At 61.9% G+C, this 25,800-nt stretch overlaps 1 protein-coding gene across 5 annotated transcripts in view; it reads left to right on the forward strand.

Annotated features, from left to right (window-relative positions):
* MYT1L (myelin transcription factor 1 like) overlaps positions 1-25,800 on the forward strand; it is a 425,635-nt gene that overhangs the window by 391,516 nt on the left and 8,319 nt on the right. For all 5 annotated transcript variants that reach the window (XM_069495366.1, XM_069495367.1, XM_069495363.1 and 2 more), the window contains 5 exons: positions 2,307-2,369; positions 11,172-11,255; positions 13,198-13,419; positions 21,539-21,630; positions 24,326-24,429. In XM_069495366.1, coding sequence (XP_069351467.1) covers positions 2,307-2,369; positions 11,172-11,255; positions 13,198-13,419; positions 21,539-21,630; positions 24,326-24,429 — 565 coding nt within the window. The remainder of the gene's footprint in view (positions 1-2,306; positions 2,370-11,171; positions 11,256-13,197; positions 13,420-21,538; positions 21,631-24,325; positions 24,430-25,800) is intronic.

A 25,800-nucleotide genomic window follows, 5' to 3' on the forward strand; every position in this document is an offset into this window, starting at 1 on the left:
GCAGGGCAGCTCCGCCGGGTGGCGTCGCGGGGGAGCGGGAGGGACCCCGAGCCCCTCCTGAGCCCAGTGTCATCGTCACCCTCCTCCCGCTGAGGGACAGGTGCTTGGCCGGGACGGGGGTTCTGGCAGGGTGAAGGATCCCCCCGCACCCGCAGCCAGCCAGGGGCAGACCTGGGGCTCGAACCCGTCTCCCCAGCTGGAATCCCGGACAGCGAAAGCAAACCTGTTAGGAAAGACAGTCCTCCCTCCGCTGGTTTTTTCTTTCCCAGCACTGTGAAAGCTCTCGAAATGAGCCCAATCAGTATTGTTTTGTGGTTTTCGTGGTGCACAAGGACAACTGAGACACCTTTCTTGTCAGATGGTGGTCACACATTCGCAAATGGCATTTAAATGCATGGCAGCTACGGCAACGTTTTCATAGGTAGTAAAAATCTGATTTTAATTGCATTATTCTGGCTATTTTACCTCACTTTAAATCTGAGCAAAATAGGTCAGCTTCCTTCCACCCCCCCCAAAAAAGACATCTGAAAAATGTTTAACAATATTAAAATAAATAAATTTTAAATAAATGGCAGTATGTACTTAAATTAGGAGGAATTTAAGAAAGCTTTTCTTTGCTTGAGCAAAAGGTAAGACAAAGTATATATTATTGGCTGGTAGGAAAAATTTGTTTCTTGATACATTTTCAAAACAAACTTGCGTGAAGATCAGCTTTTCTCAGAAGGATTTTTGTTGCTGTCAGTTTCCTCCCCGTGAGAGTGAGCCGGAGCCGCTGGGAAAATCAGCTGGCTGAGCCGTTTGGGTTGCCATGTCGACAGTAATCAGTAATCGACGGAATAGTCTCGTGATCAAAATTTAAGTGTATACAAACAGCTGTTGCTCTAACAAAAACCAGGCCAACAATCAGATTTGGAGTTATTCTGACATGCAGACTGTTTAAAATACCTCATCACTGATCTGCCTCAAACCTTTATTGTAAAGACCCAATCCCACTTTCACTAACGGGGCGTTGATGGGTGCACGGAAGCTGCCTCTGGCCGATGTGTGTCCACTCTCCGCAGAGCCGGCCACACCTTCAGCTTTGCCCCTCGGTGCGCTACGAGTGTCAGCGTCCACACCCTGAGATCTAGAACCACGTGTCCTTTCTCAGGACCGAAGGGGACACTGGGAGTCGTTTACACATCCCAGTGCCAACTGTGACATTCACAGACTTGGAGTTAGTCGACTTCCCGCATTTCCACTCCACTCCCCGCCATTCCCCTCCCGTCTGCAGAAAGCCCACCTGTAAGCAGGTGGTTTGCTGCCTGGTCCCAGCACCGGCAGCCAGAGCCTTTCTGAGTGGAGCAGTGCGCTCCCTGAGCATCTGTCCCTGCAAACACTCGGGGGCTCACTGCGCAGGGATGGGGCACCTGAGTCTCACTGCGAGGTGGAAACATTCCTTATGAAATCACTTCATTCTTGTCTTTTTCTTTTTTGGGGAGAGTTACAAATTCAATGAAAAGGAAGATAATTTTTTTGTCAATTTTGTCCTTCCTTTTTATTCCTGGTGGTCACAAACGCAACTGAAATGGTATAAACTGAAGGTGTTTTGCCATGCCGTAACCGTTCCCTGGACGGCCCACCTGAGAAGTCACGTGGGGGCAACAGTCAAAGCCTCCAGAAAGGCCCTGTCGTGGCAGAGCAGCAGCAGAGCCTCGAGGGGGCTGTCCAGACAGGCGAGTGAGCGACCGTCCTGGTCTCCGCTGGCCGGGGGACCCTCACGGCCTCCTGGGTTCTGCTCCCGTCAGCTAAAGGCAGCGAAGACCCTCAGGGGACGCCCGCCCACCTGTGTGCACAGGGACAGTCCCAGAGATCGGGGCCTGCAGCCCACAGTCCGGACAGGCTGCTGCCCTCACTGGACCCCGGGGAGAGTCAGGGTGACCTTTGCGATGCTGGCGTCTGCATTCAGAGCAAGGTCACTGTCTAGACGTCTGTTCACACGTGAGCCGTGCTTCACGCGTGGGTTGGGGCAAGACACGCCTGTCGTAACTGGCCTCCCCTGGACCTAAGGCGGAGAGGGAAGGGACGAGAGCCGAGCGACCGAGGTCGCCGGGTGCTCCGGAGACTGTGGGACCCTAACAGTGACGCCGACGGGATCCCCGGGCATCGCGGCGGGGCTGGGAGGGGCTGGGAGTGTCCAGTGCAGCGTAGACACTTTCCAGGAGCAGCTTAAGCCACAAAGAGAGGCTGCTTTGGGGCCAGCAAGAAACTGATTGTTCGGAGAACTCAATTTCTCTCAAGTCAACAGTTTGCATCTCTAATTGCAGGTGCCCCACCCCTGGCTGTGACGGCTCCGGACACATCACGGGGAATTACGCGTCTCACCGGAGGTACGTGCCCACGCGGCTCCTCTCCCCACAGCTGCTCTTTCCGGCTGACGTCACAGGGATGTCACCCACCTCGGGCCTGGGGCGCACTCGGCCTGGCGCCCTGGTAAAGTTAGGGACCCAGCGGTTCCGTGCCAGGAGCAGCTGCCCCCGCAGTGCCGCCCGCTGCTCTCGACACCTCCCCGCAGTCCACGGCTTCCTTGAGAGCAGCCCTAGAGCGTCCCGTAGCACTTGCTTCTAAACTGAGAGAGTACAGGGAAAAGAGTCACATGTAGCCTGTTAAAGACCCCGCTAAGGACCCCTGAGAACGCCGAGGAGAGGCGCGGGATCCACAATAAGGCCCCGGGGCGCGGATCCCTTAGCGTGCGGAGCTGCCGCCCGGCCGCTGTGGGAAGATCGGGCCGGTGCTGCGCAGATGCCAAGGCCGCCAACTCCAGGCCTGGCACCCCGAGGAGGGGGCGGCGCCTGCGACGGGGCCTGGCGATTCCTCACTGAGATGAGACTTCTGCTCTCGTTGACGTTGTGTAGGCGCCGTGAGTGTCTCCTCTACGCCAGGCAGGCGGGCGCGGACAGCAGCTTCGTGCCGTGAAAGACAAAACATCCCCCGGCGTCAAGGGTGATCAGGCAGACCTTGTCCGGGGGCCAGGGTGAGGGGAGCAGGGACGCTGCCGCGGGGCCTTGCGGGGAGGGACTGGTCTCAGCCCCGACTCCCGCGGGGACGTGTGCGGACGACGACCCAGGAGCAGGGCAGGTCGGTGCGTGGAGGCGAGGAGAAGGCAGGGAGAAGGGCCCTGCCAGGGCTGGCCGGGTGGCAGGACATCCTGGCGCAGTTCCAGGGCTGGGCGCTGTCACTAGACCGCGCAGGATTCGTGCTCCGACTGGAGTCCCCCGGGACAGAGAGGGAGGCCCAGGGCCGGCGCCGGCAGGAGCTGACCGCGGTGTGGTCGGGGTCTCTGTCCATACACTGTCTACACTGAGGGAATCCACTGCGGATAATCAGTGTCCGTGTTCAGTTGGGACCAAAACCCAGCACCGAGGGAGGGGCAAGAACGTTCCTGAACTGGAGCCGACCGAGTGAGGCCTCCGCAGTGGAGAACGGCCGCGTCCGCCCTTAAGGAAACTGGGCTCCGAGATAGCAGCCGCCTCTCCTCGCTGTAAACTTTGGGTCACAAAGCGCCGTCCCCCACAGGGAGGGAGGGGGGAGTTAGGACGGCTCCTGCGAGTGTCGGCAGTTGACGGTGACAGCGGCCCCAGCAGCCCGGGCGGTTGTTGGGCTGTTCGCACAGACGCAGCAGAGTGAGGCCCCCGTTGCCCGGGGTGACCAGATCCCGGTGGTCAGAGGGGACCTCACCTGGCCGCTGGCTCGGTTTGGGTCGGCGAACTCAGGCGGTGACTGTCCTGTCACCAGAATCCTACTGTGAGTGACTCCAAGCTTTGGGGGCGGTGTTTGAGGAGCTCGTGTCTGAGAGAGGCGCCAACTGCGAAGCCCCCGCAGACAACAGAAGTTTGCGATTTACGGGAGGATTTTCGAGAATCAGTGAAAACGTCTCGTTCTCTTGACAACGACTCTCACCCTGCGCGCTGCTGGCATCTGGGGCAGCAGGCTGTTTGCTGTGGGCGTCCTGTGCGCCGCGGGTGTCGGGCAGCCCCCGGCCTCCACCGCCAGGCTCCACACCCCGAGCGGCCTGCGGACACTGCGCAATGTCGGCTGGGTCGGCCGTCCCGGGGTCGGGGGTCTCGGGCGTCGGCCTGGCTGCGCCGGGCGGGCAGGAGCAGCCGCTCTGTCTGACGGCAGAGCAAGAGCCAGCAAGAGCCAGGGGCTGCCGGAGTTAGAGCACTGGCTTAGATTAAATAAAATGTTTAAAAACTCCAACTAAATATAAAGTGACAAGCAAGCACATTCTACGTTAGTCTTTATTTTAATTTGTCCTAGAAAAGAAATATCTCGGTCTTCTCCCATGGCCAGAACGTCCAGCATTTTATAATGTCTGCATAGCTATAAGGTGAACATTTCCTGGTCATTTCATGTCTAAATGTCTGATTTTCTACCGACTTTCTGGGGGGGTGGCATCATATAGCTGCAGTCATATTTGGTTTAAACGTTGTTGTTCATTTTGCATATATCATAGAATAGTAAGTGCTAATAGAGCATAAGCCTGTGATTAAATGCATTCGAGCTTAAGTACGAGCTGTGACCTATGCTGGGGTCAGTGGCCCAGGGCTGACCACGGAGCTGGAAAGGAAACTTGAGTTGATTTCCGGCAAACCTGAGTCCTGCACACAGCCCTGTCGGGTCTGAGCACATCCACGTGTGTGGTCAGACCATTCACTCGAGGGACGGCTTCCTTGCACAGGTGCCTACACGCGGCTGAGCACTTCGATGGGCGAAAGGGTTGCAGTCGCTGACGGTTCTTATGTAAATGAGCCACTAGAGAGAGCCGAGGGCCGTCCTGTGCCCATTGGCCACTACGACAGCCAGAAGCCAACAGGGGAACCACAAACCTCTCCAGGTCTACGGCCATAAATACAACTAGAAAAACTTGTTTCAGTTTTAATCTGCTAGTGTCCATTTCCCAGGAACGTGAAGATAATGTTACCCACGTCCCAGCCAGAGAGAAAACGTCACCTGCACAGTGATTCGCTGGCCTTTTTTCCCAGTTGTGCCACAACTTAAGTGTTTAGTCACGTGAGTCCGAGGCGTCTCCCGCCCCCTCCATGGGCTCTAGCGAGAGGAGAGGTCACAGACTAATGACCCAGGCGTGTTCAGGGGCCGCTCCCTCCTCTCACAGGACACGCGTGCACGGCCAGATCTGGTCCACACGCACAGGGCTCGCTGCCGTCTGGCGCAGCGGTCGTGCAGCACGGCTCCCGCCGGGCGGGCTCTGGGGCGTGAGCGGTGTGCACCCACCTGCCGCCGTCACAGCCATGCTGAGCAGTCGGCGTGTCGTTCCTGCCTGACCTGACCGCGAGGAGACCGAGAGGCCCGGAGGTGACACAGCAGGGCTGGAGCCTCGCCTCCTCGTGCAGCTGCCCGGAGAGTGGCCCTGGCGGAAGCGGAGCCCCCTGGGCCGTCCCAGGCGGACTGGATCCCTGCCGTGCTTGTTCCCGAGGGCAGCGTGTGTCCCCGTCTCTGCGCAGCACCTGGAGCTCTCCTGACTTCATCCTGACAAGTGCTCACTGACTGTGGCCTTTCATCAGAAAACCCCTCGGCAAATGCCCTGCTCAGCCCTGTCCTCAGGGAAGGACAAACCTGTCACCAACTTGTCTGTAAAGGGACCCGCAGAGCTCAGTTATTAACGGGGTTTATCTTTGTATCTTTGTTTACAAACAAAAAACTTTTTCAGGCTTTTCCCAAAAAATCTTGTTTTCCAGTCATCTTTTTCCTTCTCTCTGACCCTGCCCCGTGGCCACCTCCGTCTGCAACCCCCAGACCTGCGGGTGCAGCGACTGCTCCGTCGGGTCCTGCCAGGCCGCGTCCCGAGGGCCCCCGCTGTCTCTCGTCCCCGCGTCCCACGGGCCTCGTGAGTGGGGCCAAACAGCAGGAGCACCGCGGGCCCCGAAGTCCCCGCTGCGGTGCAGAGGCGGCGTCTGTGCTTCCTGCCGGTGTCTGTGCCGTGGGAATCGGCTCCCGCCAGAGCCCCCTGTACCCGTCAGGGTCCCACCGCGCCCTGTGATAACAAAAGACAGAAATTATTGGGCACTTACCATGTACCAAAAATCACAGTGAGCCCTTGACATGCACAGTCTCACCAGCACACGGGATGATCTCACCCCAGCTGCAGGTGAAAGACAGGAACATGGAGGCCCCAAGCTGCCTGCGTCGTCAGCGCCTGTTCCCGTCGGGCACTTGCACTTCGCACTTTCTTAGTTTCAAACTCCAGGCCTCCAGGACAACGGCCGCAGGTCGGACAGTGCCCACCTGCTGTGTCCCCCTGTGCTCCGGGAAGTCCTGGCAGGAGCCCAAACGACATACCTGCTGTGACATGCAGGGTCCCCAGGTCCTGAAGACAGCGGAGAAGCCAGGCTTGGTGACGCCTTCCTGGACGCGGAGCAGCCTGGGCGCATCTCGGCCTCCCTCACGCAATCGGACGTGTCGCCTCCCCAGGGAGCTGCTGGGATCTACTACGCAGCTCCGGTCCACCCACGGGACCTGCTCTCACACCAGGCACAGAGCCGTGTAGCCACCGGCTCCAGGCACCGTTCTGGCCCGGAGAACACGCAGCCTCCCTTGCACACCGCTGTCCTGGGAACCCGGATTCTGCGGTTCCGTCAGCCCTGTAGCCCGGCTCACCGGGCTGTCCGCGTGCCCAGCCCGCACCCAGTCCTCCGCCCAGAGGACACAGGCGTCCTCCAAGTGTGTCTGTGTTTCCGTCGTTTATAAAATTCCAGGTGAAGATGTGGACACACGAGGGCCCTGCAGGGATGATCGTGAGGTGGGAAGAACACAGTTTCCATCCAGAAATTGTTAATCCTTCAGAACATAATCCTAAAGGTCAGCTCAGAGTCCTAGAAACCCGGTAGGTCGGTGAACACTTACTGAGCGCGTGCCACGTGCCGGAGGCGAAGGAGCACGGATAACTGGGACGTTCCTGGCCTCAAGGTACAGAGCATCTGCGGAGAAAAGAGACATGAAAACAAACCCGTATGTCACTCCCTGATGCGTCCCTGGGGCCTTGGGAGAAAGCAGGGACGGGGGTTCTCGGACGGGGTGCGGGCACGTGTGCCCGGAGCGGCCCCCAGCCTCCAACGCACTGTTCAGCTGCATCGGTGAGCACAGATCTGAAAGGCGGCGGGACCCTCCTCCCGGCAGGGCGTCTGGCTCGCAGGCAGGAGAGAGAGGGTGACGCTGAGACGAACTTGGAAGGAGAGTGGGGCTTCCAGGAGGTCGGGGGAGAAAGACGTTCTGAGCAAAGGAACAGACTTAGAAAAGGTGTTGAAACAACAGCCACAGAACGATGGCGTTTGACAGTGAATCACTCATCTGGGTGAGAGTTTCAGGTTTGAGGCCATGGGGTGGCTGTCTTGGCAGGTTCATAGGAGGAGTCACTTTATTCCCAAGTGCGGAAGCTGCAGACCCGGCCCTGGCCTAGAGAGCGTGCCCCCGGGAGGGCAGCGGCCCGTGCGAGGGGTCCTGGGCTGGGAGGTGAAGGCGGGGAGGGGGGGGCGGGGCCTGCGTGGGGGGAGGGGAGGGAGGTGGGGGCGGGGCCTGCGTGGGGGTGGGGAGGGAGGTGGGGGCGGGGCCTGCGTGGGGGCGGGGAGGGAGGTGGGGGCGGGGCCTGTGGGGGGAGGGGGAGGGGGCGGGGCCTGTGGGGGAGGGGAGGGAGGTGGGGGGAGGGGAGGGAGGTGGGGGCGGGGCCTGCGTGGGGGCGGGGAGGGAGGTGGGGCGGGGCCTGCGTGGGGGCGGGGAGGGAGGTGGGGGCGGGGCCTGTGGGGGGGAGGGGAGGGAGGTGGGGGGGAGGGGAGGGAGGTGGGGGTGGGGCCTGCGTGGGGGCGGGGAGGGAGGTGGGGGCGGGGCCTGTGGGGGGAGGGGAGGGGGCGGGGCCTGTGGGGGGAGGGGAGGGAGGTGGGGGGAGGGGAGGGAGGTGGGGGGAGGGGAGGGAGGTGGGGGGAGGGGAGGGAGGTGGGGGGAGGGGAGGGAGGTGGGGGGAGGGGAGGGAGGTGGGGGCGGGGCCTGCGTGGGGGCGGGGAGGGAGGTGGGGGGGGCCTGCGTGGGGGGCGGGGGGCCTGGGTGCACCAGGGTCCCAGGCAACGTCATTATCTCATTATCGGAGTCAGGAGTCAGAGACGCCCCCCAGCTACAGTGGGCTCGATTCTGTTCCGCGTTAACTCAGATTCTCAAGGCGCATCCGGGTGAGCGCGGGGGAAGGGCGAGCGGGACGCAGGGTGTTGGCCACCGCCAGTGCTGCTCCGGCCACGGAAGAAGACGTGGCTGAGAAGACAACAGCACCTGTGAAAGTGGAAGTCGGGTCCAGATACGACGACCCGGCCTCTGGGGGCCCCTCGCCCCGCAGCACTCGGGGGGAGGGGTCTGCCCTGCGAGGAGAAAATAGGGCGAGTGACTTTTGGACCCCAAAAGGGGCCCACGGTGGAGACACAAGGTGACAGTGAAGGATATGGGTCACCGAGCACCTTCCCCGTCCAGCACCGCACGTCCCACCATCACTTCCGTTTTCATGGCCCGGACGAAGCACTTCCGCACTGTGACACGGATGGGGAAACCGAGGCTCAGAGACCGGGCCGCGTCTGCACCGCGAGTACCTGGCGTCTCCTGTCCCCCTCTCGGCCGGTGCCCGCGCCGGGAAAGATGGGCCTGGGGCATCCCCAGCACGGCGGTTCCAGAGACCCTCCAGGCCGGGTCCGCCGCGAGTGACGGCTTTTATGTCCGAGCCACAAGCAGAGAAAGGGAGTTCTGAAATCTGGAACAAGCTTCGGTTCCATCACACCTGGGTCCCAGCGCTCGGCCGGCTGGTGGGGAAAGTTCCCACCAAGCAGGAAACCAGCAAGACGTGAGAAGCATCAAACTTGCAGCGCAAGCATTCAGGCTCTGCCCCTAGATGAGACCCCCGGGCCCTGGGCCGGTGGGGACCTGAAAGGCTGCAGGGAAGGCCAGGCCTGCTCTGGCGGGGGGACCGGCATCCTGGCCAGCCCCGCAGGGAGCAGAGAGGGCAGGGAGGGGACCCAGCAGGCAGAGGCACTGAGCTGCCTGCAGGCGAGCAGGTCCCTTAAAGAGCCCCCCCCACCCCCGCCGTACCAGCCTTTCTCGGGCGCCATGGGCCAGCCCCAGAGCCACACAGACCGCAGGCCCCACTTGCCAACAGCTAGAAAAGCCGAGGACGGGCTCCCTGGCCCTAGAGCAGGCCTTCTGGGGCCCCTGGCCAGGTGCTGTGCCGAAGTCAGGGCTCCCTGGAGGTCACAGAATTGTCAGAGCCAAACCTTGTTATGTTGCTGATTTGCTCTGTGGGTTTATCTCCACACCCAGCCCAGGCCTTGGCGGTGGTCCAGAGCCGGGCCTGGCCCCCAAGTCCATGGGGAGTCATGCAGGGCTAAGGTGGGAGGGCATCACAGAGCCGGGCCAGGCCTCCGCGGTTGGGGTCGGGGGGCTCAGCTTCGCCCCACATCAATCCTGGGGGTGGGACTGGGCCCTGGGGTCGGATTCCGTGGCCCTCCCACCCACTCCTCTTTCCCCATTCGTCAGTTCATTCAACAGTTGACTGTCACTGGCTCCGCGCAGGCTGGGCCGGGACTTGGGAACACAGGTGACTGGGCGCGTGGTTTACACTCCCAGGAACGGGCCTCCTGGAGGAGCCTGTGGAGGCGGCAAGGGTTCGGATGGTGCCGTGGAAAACGCCCCGAGAGCTCCTGGGATTGGTGCAGGGGCTGGGGGCCCAGGGCGTCTTGGAGGACCTGCAAGCTGAGGCCGTGCCCACGGGAGGGACAGGGCGCAGGACTGGCCGGCAGCAGGGGAGAGGGAAGCAGGGAGGGACAGAGGGATGAGAGGCTGTGGGGGACAGGGGCTTGTCCCCAGGAAACAAAGGGGCTGGGAAGTTCTGGACGGGGCCTGCACTGGGGCCGCACAGGCAGTGCTCCCTGAGCTACCCGGCATCACGGGCGCCACAGGTGGACGGACGCGGGGAAACCGGGACGTGTCAAGGGCCCTGTGGCAGCGCGAGGCCACCAGGAGGAAGGCACGGTGGGGCACAGGCCTCCCCTGGAGGGAAAAGGGGCAACCAAAGGCCACGGGAGCCGGGAGCTCGGGCCCTCGCCTTTCCCCTTCCTTCCTCCTCTTTTCCTTTTCCTGCAAAAGGAGGAGACGGGACAAGGGCGGGGGGGGGGGGGACGCCCTCCTGACCCCAGCCCGGCCCCTGGCGCCCTCCGCCCCCTCCCAGGGGAGGTGCTGCCTCTCCGACCCCCACAGACACCCCGCGGGGAGGCGGCCAGGGCTGGACAGGGAATGAGACCCCTTGGGGGTGGGGCTCTCACCCGGGGACCTGCGTCTTCCAGAGACTCGGAACCGAGGGGAAACCACACCGCAAGCTCCGGAATGTGCGGGCGACGGCCATGCCCCCGACACCTGTGCGCCTGCGTAGGGGGTCCATTTCCACCCACCCAGGGCCCCTCAGCAAACCGCCCACCTCCCAGTTCACGCCTGATTTCTGATTCCTCAGTGCCTTTCCAAACATCCGAGTTATTTTGTGTATTCTCCTGTGTGTGTGTGTCTTTCTGTTCCAGCTGGAAAACTCCCTTTAGAAACACTTCCAAATCCTCTATATCCAAAATTTTGAAAATCAAATAGAACAGGCACGTTCAGCCCCCACCGCACCTTCTGCAGATGTGGCCAGCGGTCTGCGCTTGCGCCGCACTGGGCACAGGCCAGCTGGTCACCCAGACACTGAGGGGCCTGCGGCCTCCCCTGCGGCCGCCGTCTCTGCACACGCGTCCATCCGTCCTCTCTCGCTGTCTGTCTCTCGCTGTCTCTGTGTGTGTCTCTCTGTCTCTGTCTCTCTCTCTGTCTCTCTTTGTGTCTGGCTCCGTCTCAGCATCTTCTCTGGTGATTCCGGCTGCTTCTTTTCCTCCAAACTGACAAGTCCCCCCGTTTCCGGCGTCCAGTCTCCCCATTCCTTGAGCCCCTCGCCAACTTTCTTTCCCGCCAGGCCGTGGAAGGGCCGCGTGGGAAAGGCCCGCACCCAGCGTGTGGCCGTGGTACCCGAAGCTCAGGCCTGGGCGAGATTGAAGCCGGAGCCTCCGGGGGGTTCAGGGCCCTGCAGGGCCCGCGGTGACGCTGTCTGAGCCACGCTTCTTGTTCAGCCTTTCAGGGTGCCCCAGGGCGAAGAAGAGCGGCATCCGCGTGGCACAGAGCAAGGAGGACAAGGACGACCAGGAGCCCATCAGGTAGGAGGCCGGGCTCCCGCCAGGCAGGTGCACACCAGCAGGGAAAGAGACCATGGTCTCAGCCGGCGTCTGAGTTGTCAGTAGCTGCAGGCCATGTCACCAGCCCAGATCAAAGCGTGTCTGCCGATTGGCCAGCAAGCTCCAGGGGCCCAGCAAGGAGCTGATAACCAACCCCTCCCCCCACACGGTCTGAGAAACCGAGTCACAAACCCTCCCCCACTGGACTTGCTGGGAGGGCAGAGGCTGGAGGCCCCGCAGGCACTGAGCACCCACAGGGGGTGACAGGGGGTGTCTGCCACCTCCTGGCTCACAGAAGCCCTCGGTTCTGCCCTGCCTGGTCCTAGGGCAGGACTGAGGCCCAGGCCCACCTGCCGGATGCTGCCAGCAGCTGACGGGGCGTGTGTCCCGTACCAGCGCCAGCGCCACACGACATACCAGGCACGGCCTCCTGAAATTTCAGTCTCACTCAACGTCTTTGGGGGAAGATTTTAATTAAAACAAAATAAAAATGAATTAAAGCATAAATTATTAAAACAAATTAAGATTTATCAGGATAGATAGGAGATGCAAATTCTGTAGAACGTAAGGTCTGCCGTCAGAACCTTCCTGGCTGGGGGCCGGGGGCTGGTCCTGCAGCCCGAGAGCTGCGGAGACTTCTGCAGCAGCCTCGGCGGAGCTTCCGCTCTGGGGACCGTCCTCCCGTGCCTCTGTGCCCACCCCCGTCTCTGTGCCCCGTCTCTGTGCCCACCCCCGTCTCTGTGCCCACCCCTGTCTCTGTGCCCACCCCCGTCTCTGTGCCCCGTCTCTGTGCCCACCCCCGTCTCTGTGCCCTGTCTCTGTGCCCACCCCCGTCTCTGTGCCCACCCCATCTCTGTGCCCACCCCTGTCTCTGTGCCCTGTCTCTGTGCCCACCCCGTCTCTGTGCCCTGTCTCTGTGCCCACCCCCGTCTCTGTGCCCACCCCATCTCTGTGCCCACCCCTGTCTCTGTGCCCTGTCTCTGTGCCCACCCCGTATCTGTGCCCACCCCTGTCTCTGTGCCCACCCCTGTCTCTGTGCCCACCCCATCTCTGTGCCCCGTCTCTGTGCCCACCCCATCTCTGTGCCGCGTCTCTGTGCCCACCCCTGTCTCTGTGCCCCGTCTCTGTGCCCACCCCCATCTCTGTGCCCCATCTCTGTGCCCACCCCCGTCTCTGTGCCCCGTCTCTGTGCCCACCCCCGTCTCTGTGCCCACTCCTGTCTCTGTGCCCACCCCCGTCTCTGTGCCCACCCCTGTCTCTGTGCCCCGTCTCTGTGCCCACCCCATCTCTGTGCTGAGTCTCTGTGCCCACCTCCGTCTCTGTGCCCACTCCTGTCTCTGTGCCCACCCCCATCTCTGTGCCCCATCTCTGTGCCCACTCCTGTCTCTGTGCCTGGTCTCTGTGTCCACCCCCGTCTCTGTGCCCACTTCTGTCTCTGTGCGCCGTCTCTGTGCCGGCTGGCAGGGCTTGCGCGGCCTCCGGAGAACACAGCCAAACAGTAACTGTCGTCTGGCTCTTGAGCACAAGACAGACTTTTAAAAAATAACCCCATCATGTCTTGTAACTTTGTATTTTTCTACCAGAAAAGCTACGATTCTGTTCCAAAGTGGTGTCTTTGTAAGAGACACCTGTGTGCCACTGGCTGCAGCAGCCTCAGTGGGCTGTGTGTCATGCTGGGCCCGTCACCCCGAGGCACCGACACCCCCAGGCACCGACACCCCCTCCCAGGGAAGCCTCCGTCCCCTGGAGGGTCTCTCCTCCCGGGTGAAATGCTCCCTTCCGCCACCAGGTGGCGCCGGTCTGTCTCCCGCCCGCCTGGGACGGCACCTCCTTCCTGCTACCTGTCAGGTTACCTGGACTTTGCGCAGAGGCGGCCAGGCCCGGGTGGCAGGACAATAAAGTGTCCCCTCTGTCTGCCGTGCAGGTGTCCAGTGCCCGGCTGTGACGGGCAGGGCCACATCACGGGGAAGTACGCCTCCCACCGCAGCGCCTCGGGGTGCCCCTTGGCGGCCAAGAGGCAGAAGGACGGGTACCTCAATGGCTCCCAGTTCTCCTGGAAGTCGGTCAAGACGGAGGGCATGTCCTGCCCCACGCCAGGCTGCGACGGCTCGGGGCACGTCAGCGGCAGCTTCCTCACGCACCGGAGGTGAGTGGTCGCGTCCCGGCCCGGCTGGGGCGGCTGGCCGAGAGCTCTGGGACGCGGCCGTGGCGGGGTCAGGGGTCGCGTCTGCGTGGTCCCCGCGTGCCGAGAGGAAAGGCTGCAACTGTCGTGTCACACTGAGGACGTGCGGAGGTTTGGGGAGAGAGGGAGACAAAACCAAATCCGGTCTGAAGGCCCAGCGCCCTCAACCCTCGCTCCGTAGCGGGACAGCGGTTTGCAGTTGGTTAGAGCAGGATGGACAGTAAGAAACAGATTTCAACTTTAGACACACAGGCACGGTGAACATCTCCAGATCCGTTCTCTGCAGGCCCCACCGGGGGAAAGAGAACGGTGGCCTCACCGTGAATGCCTGTGCCAAGGATCTAGGAGAAAATTTCCCGAATAGCCGATCAGCTTCATTCACTTTTATTTGCTTAATTTAAAAGGAAACACATGCTGTCAGGTAGTGGCGGGAGAGGCCTGTTTCGTGGGATCGGGCGGCGCCGGACGGTCTCTGTGGGGCTGAGTGAGCTGAGGGGGACCCACCCCTGAGGCTGTAGAACCCGGCAGGCTCGGGGTGCCCAGCTGCAAGGGGGAGGCCCGAGGGGACGCAGAGGCAGATGCAGGTGTCACGCGCGTGAGTGCAAGTGCCATGGCCGTTGGGAAGGCTTGACAGTGGTGCCTTCTGCTGCCGTAACTTTCTGCACAAGGTGTGCGTGAGCCTCTCTGGCCTCCCTGCAAAGCCCCCCCCCACACCGAGGAGCAAACGTTGACATAAAAACCAAAAGGCGTAATGGCATGTTCAGGATATGTGCCTCTGAGTCTTAAAAACTTTTACAGAATAATTCTTTAATTATTAAAGAAATTCCTGCTCAGGTAGAAAATGCAAACGATGTTAATGGGTTTAAAGGAGAAACCAAACGTGCTTTCCCTGACCTGGTCTCTCAACTCCCCTCCCAAAGGCAGGCGGTTTCCACCTGCTTTCAATTGCCCTTGAGATCTCACACGGCGAGGCCAGGGTACACGCGTGTGCACACACACACGCACACACACACGCACGCGTGCCGGCACCGTCAGCTCCCCTTTCACCAAGCAGGTCCCTGCACAGGGACAAGGGCTTGGGCTGTTCCCCAGCACAGCCCCAGGGCCCAGCCCGCGGGGGGCCAGCCCCTGCCCTCTCTGCCCCTCCGCCCCTCAGTCATGCCCAGGCCCAGGCTCAAGGCTCAAGATCTTCCTCCCGCCCTCCCCCCCCAGGCCCTTCACCCCCTTCCCACAAACATCTGTCTTTACAGACCCACAGGACGTCACCTCCCCAAGGTGTCACCAGCAGGTCATGAGCTCCCAAGTGTCCCTTAAGGAGATTTGTACCCACAGGGCAGCAGCCCTGGGGGTGGCATCGGCACCCTGGAGGGTACAGAAAGGCCGTAGGACGAGGGAGGAGTGAGAGCCAGAGGACAGTGCTGTGTGGCCGGGGCGCAAATCCCGCGGCTGTCACTAACTGTGTGGCCTGTGGGCTACTTTGAGCCCAGCCTTCTGCTCTGCAAGACGGGACGGCCGTGGGCTGCCCGCGCAGTAGGCCACGTCCCAGCGGCCTGCGGCACGTGACAAGCAAAGCGTTTGCAGGGGTCGGCTGCTGCTGTCAATCTGTCATGACCTCCGCCCTGCGGCCCGCGAGGACGCTGGCTAAACCTTGTTCGCCTAGGGAGTGAGGACAGACCGGAAGTTCGGCCACCTACAGAAATGGCTCCTCAACCGTCTTTTCTCGGGCTTTCTTTTTCTAGCAGTATTTTGACAGTCGCTGCTGAACAGCCGTGGCTCCGGCTTGACCCGGTGGGCAGGTGGGGGCTCCCGGCTGCGGGGGGCTCTGCGGGGGCTGCCGTCCCTCAGGCTGTGCCACCCACCTGCCCCCGTCTGCTCGCTGGCGGTCACGCCGCAGTCCCGCTGTTCCTGCCCCAGCCCCTGTGCACGGGCGGCCCCTGCGGCCTTCCCCGGGCAGGCGGGAGGAGCCCGTGGGGTCCTGTCTGCAACGGCCCCTGTGCAAGAGCGCAGAGCTATGCGGGTCACTGCCGTCGCTGGGGAGCCGCAGTTCCTGCGTCTGAACACGGAGAGGCACGTCCTCACGCGTGCCCCGCGCGGAGCTCTCCGGAGCCCTGGCTTCCCTCTGGGGAGCAGCTTCCCTCGGTGACATCTGATTCTGAGTTCATGACTTTTAAGTCATTTTTGGTTATTAAGTTCGTTTCAGCTCTTAAAATTCAATCGTGTTCTTCTACAAACCTCATTCTCATATATGATTTGAGGCACCCGCCGGGCCCGGCTCTCCCTGTCAGGGGCATTGGGGAGAGGCCTGCGTCCGGGCCCCGCCCCAGCCCCTGCTTCCCTGGAGTCTGGAGGGGACAGAGGGCTGGAAGACCCCTTCACGGCCCTGGCCTGGCCGGTTGTCCCCTGCTCAGGTGGGCACTGCCTCTCGTCACAAATGCGTCACCCCACTTTCTCCCTGTTCTCCTATGGGGCCACACTGGTTCAGGGCTTCCCGCTTTGGGCCTGGCCTGTCAGGGAACTCTGCACAGAGGAGGCCGTCCCTGCGGCCAGGCCCTGGGCACAGCGCAGACCCTGCCACGGCGCGTGGAGAAGAGCCCCTTGAAACCTCCCACCTTAGCAGGACGCAGAGCTCCAGTGACACTGCCACACACCGTGGCCAGGATCCCAAGTGCCCACAAAAGCCTAATACCCCCGTCATGTGAGCAAAGTGTGACGGACGCAGGGGACACGCCAGAGAAGCTCGGCCACTGCGGAGCCTGCAGCCCCCAGGCTCACCCGCCGGCCCACCCAGGCCGCCGTCTGCTCTGTGCCGTGGCTGGGCTGTCGTCCTGGAGCAGGGCTGCCTGTTCTGAAGACACCTCCTCTCTCCATGGCTTGCGAGCACCCGGTTTGGCACAGAGTTTCGTTGGGGCCGGGGGGGACTCCACATTCCGCACCTTGGGTTGAGGAGGGACCAGAGCGGCCTCCCCTCCGCTGAGCAGAGACACCCCGGGCTCAGAGCCCAACCTCTGCCTGCTCACAGCCCCCGGGCCGGAGTCCAGGCAGCGTCTGGGAGGCAGGGGCTGGGTAGGCTGGGTGGGCGCAGGAGTCGAGGCCACACTGCGCCGACGCTGCCTCACTGGTAAACGCTCTCCACGGTCGGGAGTCCATGCACGATAAACACTGTGCTATGGCATACGGTGACAGCGTTGCCATGGTAACGGTGTGCGTGCTGTACCTGGAGTGTGTTGATCCTCACACAGACTCCACATCACATGGTGACAGGTTTGTGCTAGTGATGGTGAAACAGTGAATAGTACAGCAAATAAGTTATCGTGAGAGTAAACCTCAGTTTAAAGGAATCTGCCTCTGGATGTGCAGAACTGGTCTTTCTAGAAATCAGTCGGGATTGAGTTCTACTGAACCCCGACGTCCCTCTGGCTGGGGCCTCGTGGTCCGGGGTTCTGGTCTCTAGGGAAGTTGTCATCCCGCCACCTCCTGGGCTGCGCAGAGAGCAAGGTCCCTGCACGTACCTTCCCCCCCCAACCCCCAGCTCCTCATTTCCTTCCAGGGCAACCCCTGCCCCGCCAGGTCCTCCTGACCACGACCCCTGACCACGACCCGGAGGGTTGTACTTGAGTAGCTGTTTTCAGCTGTGATGTTGTGCAGAGAAGGTCCCTTCTGGGCTGATGCCCGATAAAAACACCAGGCCTCCCTGAGCTCCTTTTGAAGCCCTGCGAAGCTTCCCCTGGAGCCCCTGGAATTCCTCCTGGTGCCTGTGCCAGACGTCAGCGGGGCCGCGGGAGCCGCCTGTTAACTGTTTGCTGCCCGGAGCCTCCCAGCACTGACTGTCCCTGCGGAGCTGCGCTCAGACGCAGGTTCCAACTGGAGAAGTTTCCAGCATGGGCTGCCGGGTCTTCCTTTCAGCACTTACCGGTTCACTCCGCTGTGGCCACCCTGGGTGCCCGTCCCTGGCAGGAGGCGGGCACAGACGGTCCCGGGGCCGGGCGGCTCTGGGCCCACAGCGCCAGGTGCCCGGCACAGAGGGAGCAGCGCCAGCAGGTGGCAGAGCCGCCCGCACCGGCTGCTCACGGGCTCACTTCCAAATCCAGCCGCGCTGGCGCTGCAGTCACCGGATCGGAATGGAGGGACCGAGTGCTGGCGAGTTCGCACAGAAGGCATCGCTCTCCGGGCCTGCCTTTGTTTCCTACTTTAGTTTCCCAAACTCTCCCGAAGTCCCACGCTCCGTGGGTAGCACCGTGGGCTGCCATGCCCGGCTGGCAGCCTTATTAACTGGAAACTGAGCGCCGCCAAAAGACGGCCTTCAAAATCAGGACTGAGTCTGGCGCGGGTGGGAGTTTGAGCTGGGGAACGTCCCCAGCGGGGGACACCGGCCCCTCCTCCTCGGGACCCTCCGCTGAGTGTTCCTGCTCTTGTTCTTCTCTCTGCACTTAGTTCCTTGCACATAACCTAATTCTGACTGTCCTCAAGGTCGGAGAATGTGGGGTGGGGTCACCCCACCCCACACCTCATACCTACGACTGTTTAAAGACAGTTACTGTGGGATTTTTTTAAAATCAAGCCCTGAGGAGCCCCCGCCCCCTCCCAGCGGAGCCCCCAGAGGGCGTCAAGGGTGCTCCGGCCCCCAGGCAGGCCGGGACCCCAGGTGTCCTAGAGCGGAGACCCCCTGAGGGCGTCTGGGGGGCCTCGGTCCCCACCCAAAGACCTGAGTCCCCGAGCACGTGGGGCAGGGACGTCCACGCGACCACAGCTGCGTCTCGGAGCTGCTCCCTCGGTGGCACCGTGAGGAGGTTGGGGGATCGGGGTTCCCTGAGATCAGGCTAACGGGGCCACTGTGCACCTGCCCACCCTGTGGGCCTTGGACTTGGCATCTCTGTGAGCAGCTGTTCTTGGCTGCTGCTCTCAAACTGTGAAAGTATTTGCTGGAAATTTCCTTGGCTTCGCCACACAGCACTCCCCTACCCGCCGCATCCTGCCGGCTCCACCACTTGGACCCGGGACAGGAGGGGGCGGGAGTGCTGCGAGCAGAGTGGAGAGGAGGAAGGCTCCCCCTGCTCCCCTCCTGAGAGGCCCGCTGGTGCCGGAAGCTTCTGGAAACCCCGAGGGGAGTGAAGCCCCTCAATGCCCTCAACCGAGAATTGCCGACCCCTCCCAATTGCTGCCCCCGTGGTTCTGTCGGTTCTACCAAGTGCTTCTGTGTTTCATTTGGTGATGAATAACGCTTAGCCCGGAATTATCGTCGGACTTGGGTCTTCCAAAAAATATCTGAGCTCGAACACGTTACGTGAGGCCTTAGCGGTGGACGGAACAAAGTCTTTACAGGGACTTTCACCTGCCAACCTCAGTTCATCTCCTTTGAAGGACAAACAGACCCACCTGCCCGCGGGGTGCGCCCTTGCGGGTGACGGGCGCTGGCGCAGCTCCACGGCGCGGGGCCCGTGGCGCGTGGACACAGGGACGCGTGGCGTCGCTCTCGCCCACCGTGGGATGCAGAGAAGCCGCCCAGGCCGAGAGGAGCCGATGCACAGAGGGGCAGAGAAATCATGTGAACCCAAGAGGATGAAGCAGGAAAGGAGAGACGGGCTCCGGCCAGCTCTGGGGTCGGGGGCAGGAGCAGCAGTGGGTGTCTTGGAGGTTCCTGAGGGGACCCCGGGCCGAGGCCTGCGAGCCCCCCCCTGGAAAGCACCTCAGAAACCTCGGATCCTCCAGTTTTCCGGCCGCGCGGAGCCAGGACAGCACCTTCACTGGCTCCTTTGTCCACACAGCAAACCTTGGTTGCGTGGTCCCCGAGCCCAGGCACCCGGGGTGGAGGGGCAGGGAGCGGAGCTGACGGCGCGGAGAGAGCCACGGGCCACCACACTCCACCCCCAGGACCAGGGTGGCGGGGAGGCCCCTCCAGCCGGGACGTCCACGCCGGGCACAGCCACTCCCCCGTCACCGGGCCCAGCTGCAGGGGGGCCTGGACTCCCGTGTCCCTCAGAGGGCCAGGTCTGGGGACGTCTGAGCCGCTGGGGTGTGATTGCACGGGACGGCACAGGCCCCGTCTCTCCAGGCATGGCTGACCTCATATCTGCCTTTTGTTGTTGTCATTCAACATACTTTTCCTATAGTCACTGTTCAAAATACCCCTATAAAGTAGGGTTTTGTTTGGTTTTTAATCTCCATTTTACAAATAAAAACACCAAGGCTTAGAGAGCACGGAACATGGTCGGTGGTGGACGTGGACTTAAGGGGAGATGATCTGACGCCGGAGCCTGCCCCGCTCCCTGGAGTCCGCAGGTTCTGTGCAGCAGGGTCCCCGGGGAGCCCGCACAGAGCCGAGCCGGGAGGGAGGCCCCGCTCTGCCCTGTGCTGTGAGGGGCCCTCCCAGGGCGCCCCTGTAATTCGGCAGGCACGTAGCCCCAGGGCAGAGAGAATACAGCGTCTGCCCTAGAGGGACTCCCCTGAGCACGTCCTTTAAAAGTCTGCAACAAGACCGTGAAAGAGAAAGAGCGTGGACAGCTGTGTGCTCCCGGAGAGCAGGTCGGGGAAAGGTTTCTGCAAAAGCTGAATCTCGGAGAAAATACAGATTACGTGGAGTCGACCTTCCCTCCTCTACGGTTGTGTTGCTACTGAAGACGCTGGAGCCAGTCCAGCTACAAATGCTCCCGGAGCACCTGGGCACACCTGGCACGGCGCCAGCACTCCACGGAGCAAGCGCCCGTGAGCGGGGGCAGGGGAGGCGCCCAGGCATGTGACGGCCTGTTCTGCAGACCACGCGTGAGGACAGGGCGCCGGCCCGGCACACACACGGGCGGCCGGCGTGGAGAACCCGCGAGTGGGCCGTGGGGGGCCCGGGAAGAGCCCACCAGGCCACGGCAATGATTCCTTAGAGTTTAGCAGATATTCTCAAGTAGTTACTAGATGCAAACATCAGGGCAAAAAGACCACTTAGATCTTCGGTGTGGACAAAGGACAAGGAAATATTTGTTATATAAAGATACGATTTCCTCAAAATGACCACTCATATCCCCACCAGAAAATGTGTTAGAAAAATGTGTCTGAAGAGGCAGTTAGAAAGCTTCGTAATGTTAACACAGCATCAAGGAGATGTTTCTGACGATTCCGTAACCGACCCGTGCGATTATGGGGTGTGGCTGGACACGGACACGGACGCCCCTCACTCGCCGTCACGACACCATGGGCGGGGCTCATCTAAACGCAATGTACGAGCGACACACAAACTGTCGCATATACGTGACGTCACACGTGTGACAGTTTCCCTCGCACCCGTACAGTCAGTGCCCGAGCACAGCGGGGACGGCTCCCGTCGGGTCCCTGCGCGGGAGGGTTGGGGTCGGGACGGAGGCCCCGCGGCCGAGGCGTGTGAGGAAGCCGCTCGGCTCCGCAGAGGAGGGGCTCGGCCCGGAGCACGCTCTGCCCTCAGCAAACGCACGCCAGGGAGAGACAGGACGGCGGCGCCTCCGCTCAGACACACCCGCCACACAGGAGCCCAGTGCATCCTGAGGCAAAGAAACCAACAGTCACAAATGTCACGAGACACCTGGGAGGTTTCAAAGCACACCCTTTAGTTGGTGAAATTAGCCAACGGGCTGAAAAATTAGACAAATAAGGACATTGTGGCTGGGTGTTTTTCTCTGGGATTCACCCCAAATAGTCTGTTGGGGGAGGGGCGGGGAGGGGTGAGGCAGGACCTGCCTCAAGCCCAGTGAGGGGACCTGGGGCGAGTCGGGGGCTCTGCTCTCGCTGCCCTTGTGGGTGTGGCTCGTTGACTCCAACCCTGCACAGGTTCCATGATGCCCACATGTCCTCCCTGCGTGTGCATGGCTGGCACACGGCAGGCCGTGCACGTGTCCTCCCTGCGTGTGCACGGCTGGCACACGGCAGGCCGTGCACGTGTCCTCCCTGTGTGTGCACGGCTGGCACACGGCAGGCCGTGCACGTGTCCCCTCCCTGAGTGTGCACAGCTGGCACACGGTGGCTTTGTCTGACGAAAGGTGCTGTCCTGTGTCCTGCTCGTGGCTGTCCTCTGCGGCCGGGGCTCTGCGAGGCCTGTGGCTAACGGCCGTCTCCTGTCTTCCCCCAGCTTATCCGGGTGCCCGAGGGCCACGTCGGCGATGAAGAAGGCAAAGCTGTCCGGCGAGCAGATGCTGACCATCAAACAGCGCGCCAGCAACGGTGAGGCGCCCACGCTCGGGGCTGGCCGGGCCGTGCCCGGGGCCTGCATCCTCTGACGTCACAGTTACAGCTGCTTTCCTTAGAAAGCAGGGGCAGGAATGATCCTGCTAGTCACCTCGGGAAAAAGCGCAGTCTTCCCAGAGCCCTGTCCTGGCTGCACCACTCACCTGAACCCGGTCCCCGCGCCCTCTCGGCTCCCCAGAACGCCCGGGCACCGCCTTCCCGCCACTGCCCCTCGGCCCCGCCCAGGGGCGGCTGGGCTGGAGCACTCAGCCGGTGCAGCCCCTCCCTGCCCCGTCCCCCGCGCATACGTCAGTGCCCGACCTTGAATGCGCTGGCGGAGCCCACTTCGCCCTGGGCGCCTCGCCACCCGGCACAGGTGTGTGCTCTGTTGTGCCGGGAGAACACAGGCCTCCGGAGGACGCCCGCGCCAGGAGGGCTGCAAACGCCCTCCGATTCCGTGCTCGCAGGCCCTCCTGCTGGCCACGATGGATTTGTTTTCTCAAGGTCAATACTCTTAGCAGTTTGCAGTCGCTCCTGGACACAGCCAGAGCGGAGGGGTGTCCAGAGTGCTGAGGGCGTGTCCCCAGCAGGGGACCGAGCCTCGCTCCGCTGTCCCCTTTCCGCCCTCAGGCTGTAAACACGAGTCCTTTCTGTGGGCTATTTAGTGCCTCGTTTTCCGTATTTTTGTGCTTTCTGTTGGTGATTCTGCGGCTGAAACTGGCCCCAGACACAGAGCTGAAGTGCCAGGGGTCCCTAAGTGCCTCGCTGGGAGCCCACGCGTGTTGCCAACCCTGACAGATAAGCCACCCGCAGGCAGGAGCAGCCCTGAGCTCAGCGTCAACGAGGCCACGACACCTGTTAAATACGTGGTCTTCAAACAGAAACACACGTGAAACAGGTGTTCACTGACTGGTTGACACAAAAGTTGTGCCCAGAGGCTCCTAGGAACCTGCCCCTGTGTGTCCCCAGGAGCCACAGTTCAGCTCTCACTCGGTGCTTGAGGCGACTGTGGCTGGTGGCCCTTCAGCTCACCGGCCACCTGCTAGCGGAAGTTCAGCCCCCACCAGCTCTCAGAGAAGCAGAATCTCAGGCCCTCACTTGCAAGACGTGTCCCTAACTTCATGTTCTTAGAGGAACTTGCAAAGCTCTGCAAGCTCCCAGAAACGGGTCGCCTGGGCTGAGGGCTGACAGCCCATAGACACCCCACCCCCCCCCGCAGCGCCCAGAGCCCCCGGCTGTATCTTTGCCAGGGGCTGCCTCCCCCCCCACCTCGCCCCCGTGACTGACAAGGAGCGGGAACATGAACAGCCCTGGGCTGGGGGCGCGGGAGCCCATGAGGGTGTCTCGTCCTCTGACCATTCGCTCTCCGTCCTGGGGACAGCGTGAGAGCCGCCTGTCCCCAGCCTGTGCCTGCCCACCCTTTACCAGAAAAGCAGTGGACCCGTGGTAGCTTCCTTAGGTCCTTCGTGGCCGGGGTCCTGGGAGCCGGGGCCCTGCCCCTCTGCCATCATGCAGGGCGAGATGCGTGGAACCACATGAGTTAGACGGCTCTGCCTTCCAGAAGCTCCCGACCCACCTGCCCGATCGATCTTCCCCAGATGACTGCGGCGGGAGCCCAGATCTGAGACCCCAAGGCAGCCAAGGCCCCCCTCTCTGTCTCAGGAGCTATGTTCGCTTCCAGAAAGAAAACACTTGCTAAGCTCTGTCCACGGGCCAGGCATTTCCCAAACACTTAACCTAGAATTTCAGCCCCAGACAATCCGGCTCTTAAAGCAAAACTCCTCAGACAAGGTTCTCTGGGTCCGTGGTCCTTGTCACCCGCACTCAGTGGGCCGAGTCAGCACGCAGGGTCTGTGGTCCTTGTCACCCGCGCTCAGTGGGCCGAGTCAGCACGCAGGGTCCGTGGTCCTTGTCACCCGCGCTCAGCGGGCTGAGTCAGCACGCAGGGTTCATGGTCCTCGTCACCCGCGCTCAGTGGGCCGAGTCAGCACGCAGGGTTCGTGGTCCTCGTCACCCGTGCTCAGTGGGCCGAGTCAGCACGCAGGGTCCGTGGTCCTCGTCACCTGCACTCAGTGGGCCGAGTCAGCACGCGGGGTCTGTGGTCCTTGTCACCCGCGCTCAGCAGGCCGAGTCAGCACGCAGGGTCCGTGGTCCTCGTCACCCGCACTCAGTGGGCCGAGTCAGTACGCAGGGTCTGTGGTCCTTGTCAACCGTGCTCAGCGGGCCGAGTCAGCATGCACCGCAGCCCGCCGAGGGCGCAGGTGCTCTGCAAACGCAGCCACGGGCCCTGACCCCGGACGCGCAGTGCCCGCCCGGTGGCCGCGTAGGCAGCTGCTCGGCTGGGGAGGGAGCCACGCGGGAGCAGACGGCCGGGCTGAGCCGGCGGGTCAGCGCCAGGACAGAGTGGCTTCTGCCAGGGGCGTAGGGAGGAGTTCTGAGGCCACTTGGTGCCCGGAGCTCCACCGCACAGTGCCGGGGGCTTCTGTGCGTCTCAGGTGATCTTTCTTCCCTTTAGCTGCCTTAGGTGGGGAAGGGGCGGTCCCAGATTGTGACTCTTGTTTTTTTTTTAATTCAAGTGTATGTTTGTCTAGCAAATTCGACTACAAATATAAAAAGAACAAAGAAAAGTCCCAGAATTTTAACTCTAACGTTTTGCGGAGTAGTTCTAACAAACTAATATTCGTCGTTACAGGTATAGAGAACGATGAAGAAATCAAACAGTTAGATGAAGAAATCAAGGAGCTAAATGAGTCCAATTCCCAGATGGAAGCTGACATGATCAAACTCAGAACTCAGGTAACAGTGTTTGAAGCCCCCAACCTTCGCGCGGGGCCGCCACCCGGAAGGCGCGGCGTGGAGTCGGCTAGGAGGAGCGTCACGTCCTTGTGCTTTGCGCATTTTCTCCTGCAGTTTTCCACGTTACAATGTTGGTCTTCTGCAAAGTGACGCCCACGGCAATGTTTGCTGTGACGGAGTGGCCCCGGCCATCGGGTTCTGTGTGTGTGTGTGTGTGTGTGTGTGTGTGAGAGTGTGTGTGTGTGTGTGTGTGTGTGAAACGAACAGCACTGGTGAGCAGGCGTTCTCAGAGCACCACCTGTGCCTGCACCAGATGAGAGGTTTCCTTCCAGGACGTTCTGGTCCCTCATGTGACTTGACCGTCACGCTGCACGCACAGTGGCGGCCCTGCTGCTCCGAGTCTCAGTGTGTGCCTGGCGCTCAGGGCCGTTTGCAAAGCTGTGGCCACAGAGCTTGGGCTGCGGAGCGGCAGGTGTCTGCTCGCCTCGTGGGAGGGCGCCAGCTGCCGCCAGCAGGTCCGCACCGGGCACGAGCCGGACCCGCCGTGGCACTGGCAGCTGGTCTCAACGCCAGCCTTGATCACCTGGCGGGCGGGAAGCTGGGAGGGCGCGTGAGGTCCAGGCCAGGCAGGCCCAGCAACTGCCCCTGCCGTCAGATGTGGCTGGAACCATCACACGTCCTGTCCAGGCTCCCAACTCACAGGCCTGTCCCTCCTCCTCTAAGCTGTCCCCTGCACCTGCTAAGGGTCCCTGACAGAGTGGCTCTGGGCAGGTAATCCGTGACCTCACGCGCCCTACCAGGTAAGTGTCCGTCAGCCTCATTTTGCACACGCGGCGTCTGTGACTTAGACAGGCAAGTTCCCCAGCCAGGCCACGGCACAGGGGCCTCGTCTGACCCCGAGCTGGCGCATGGCCCGCTGTGCCTTGCTGCTCTGGGGTTCCAGACACCAGTGCCGGCCTGGGGGCTGCACAGGGCTGGCTACAGAGGGGTCCCCTTCCCACTGCGAGCACAGGTAAGGTGAGGCACTTCTGTCCTCTTAGGAATGAAGTCTCTACCCTGACACCCCCCCCACCCCCGGGGTGGCCTCGGGCCAGCCCCTCCCCAGCTGCCCCGGTGCCCTCAGGGCTCTCGGGACGCTCACCCAGCCTATGTCCCCTCTGCTTGCTGAGATGAGGCCAGGGGACGCGAGAGAGATGCAGGTGGCAGTGCTCACAGCTAAGGGGTGGTGCCATCTACCAGGCAGCCCCGGAGGTGGGTCCTCGTGTCACCCCAGCTCTGGGCGGGAGGTTGAATGACCCCGCTCTGCTCAGCGGGTACCGCGAGCACACGGCTTCCCCAGGGGTCCCCCGTGGGCACAGAGGAGGAGGCCGA

This window comes from Eulemur rufifrons, chromosome 19, assembly GCF_041146395.1.
Source record: "Eulemur rufifrons isolate Redbay chromosome 19, OSU_ERuf_1, whole genome shotgun sequence".
Taxonomy (NCBI): Eukaryota; Metazoa; Chordata; class Mammalia; order Primates; family Lemuridae; genus Eulemur; species Eulemur rufifrons.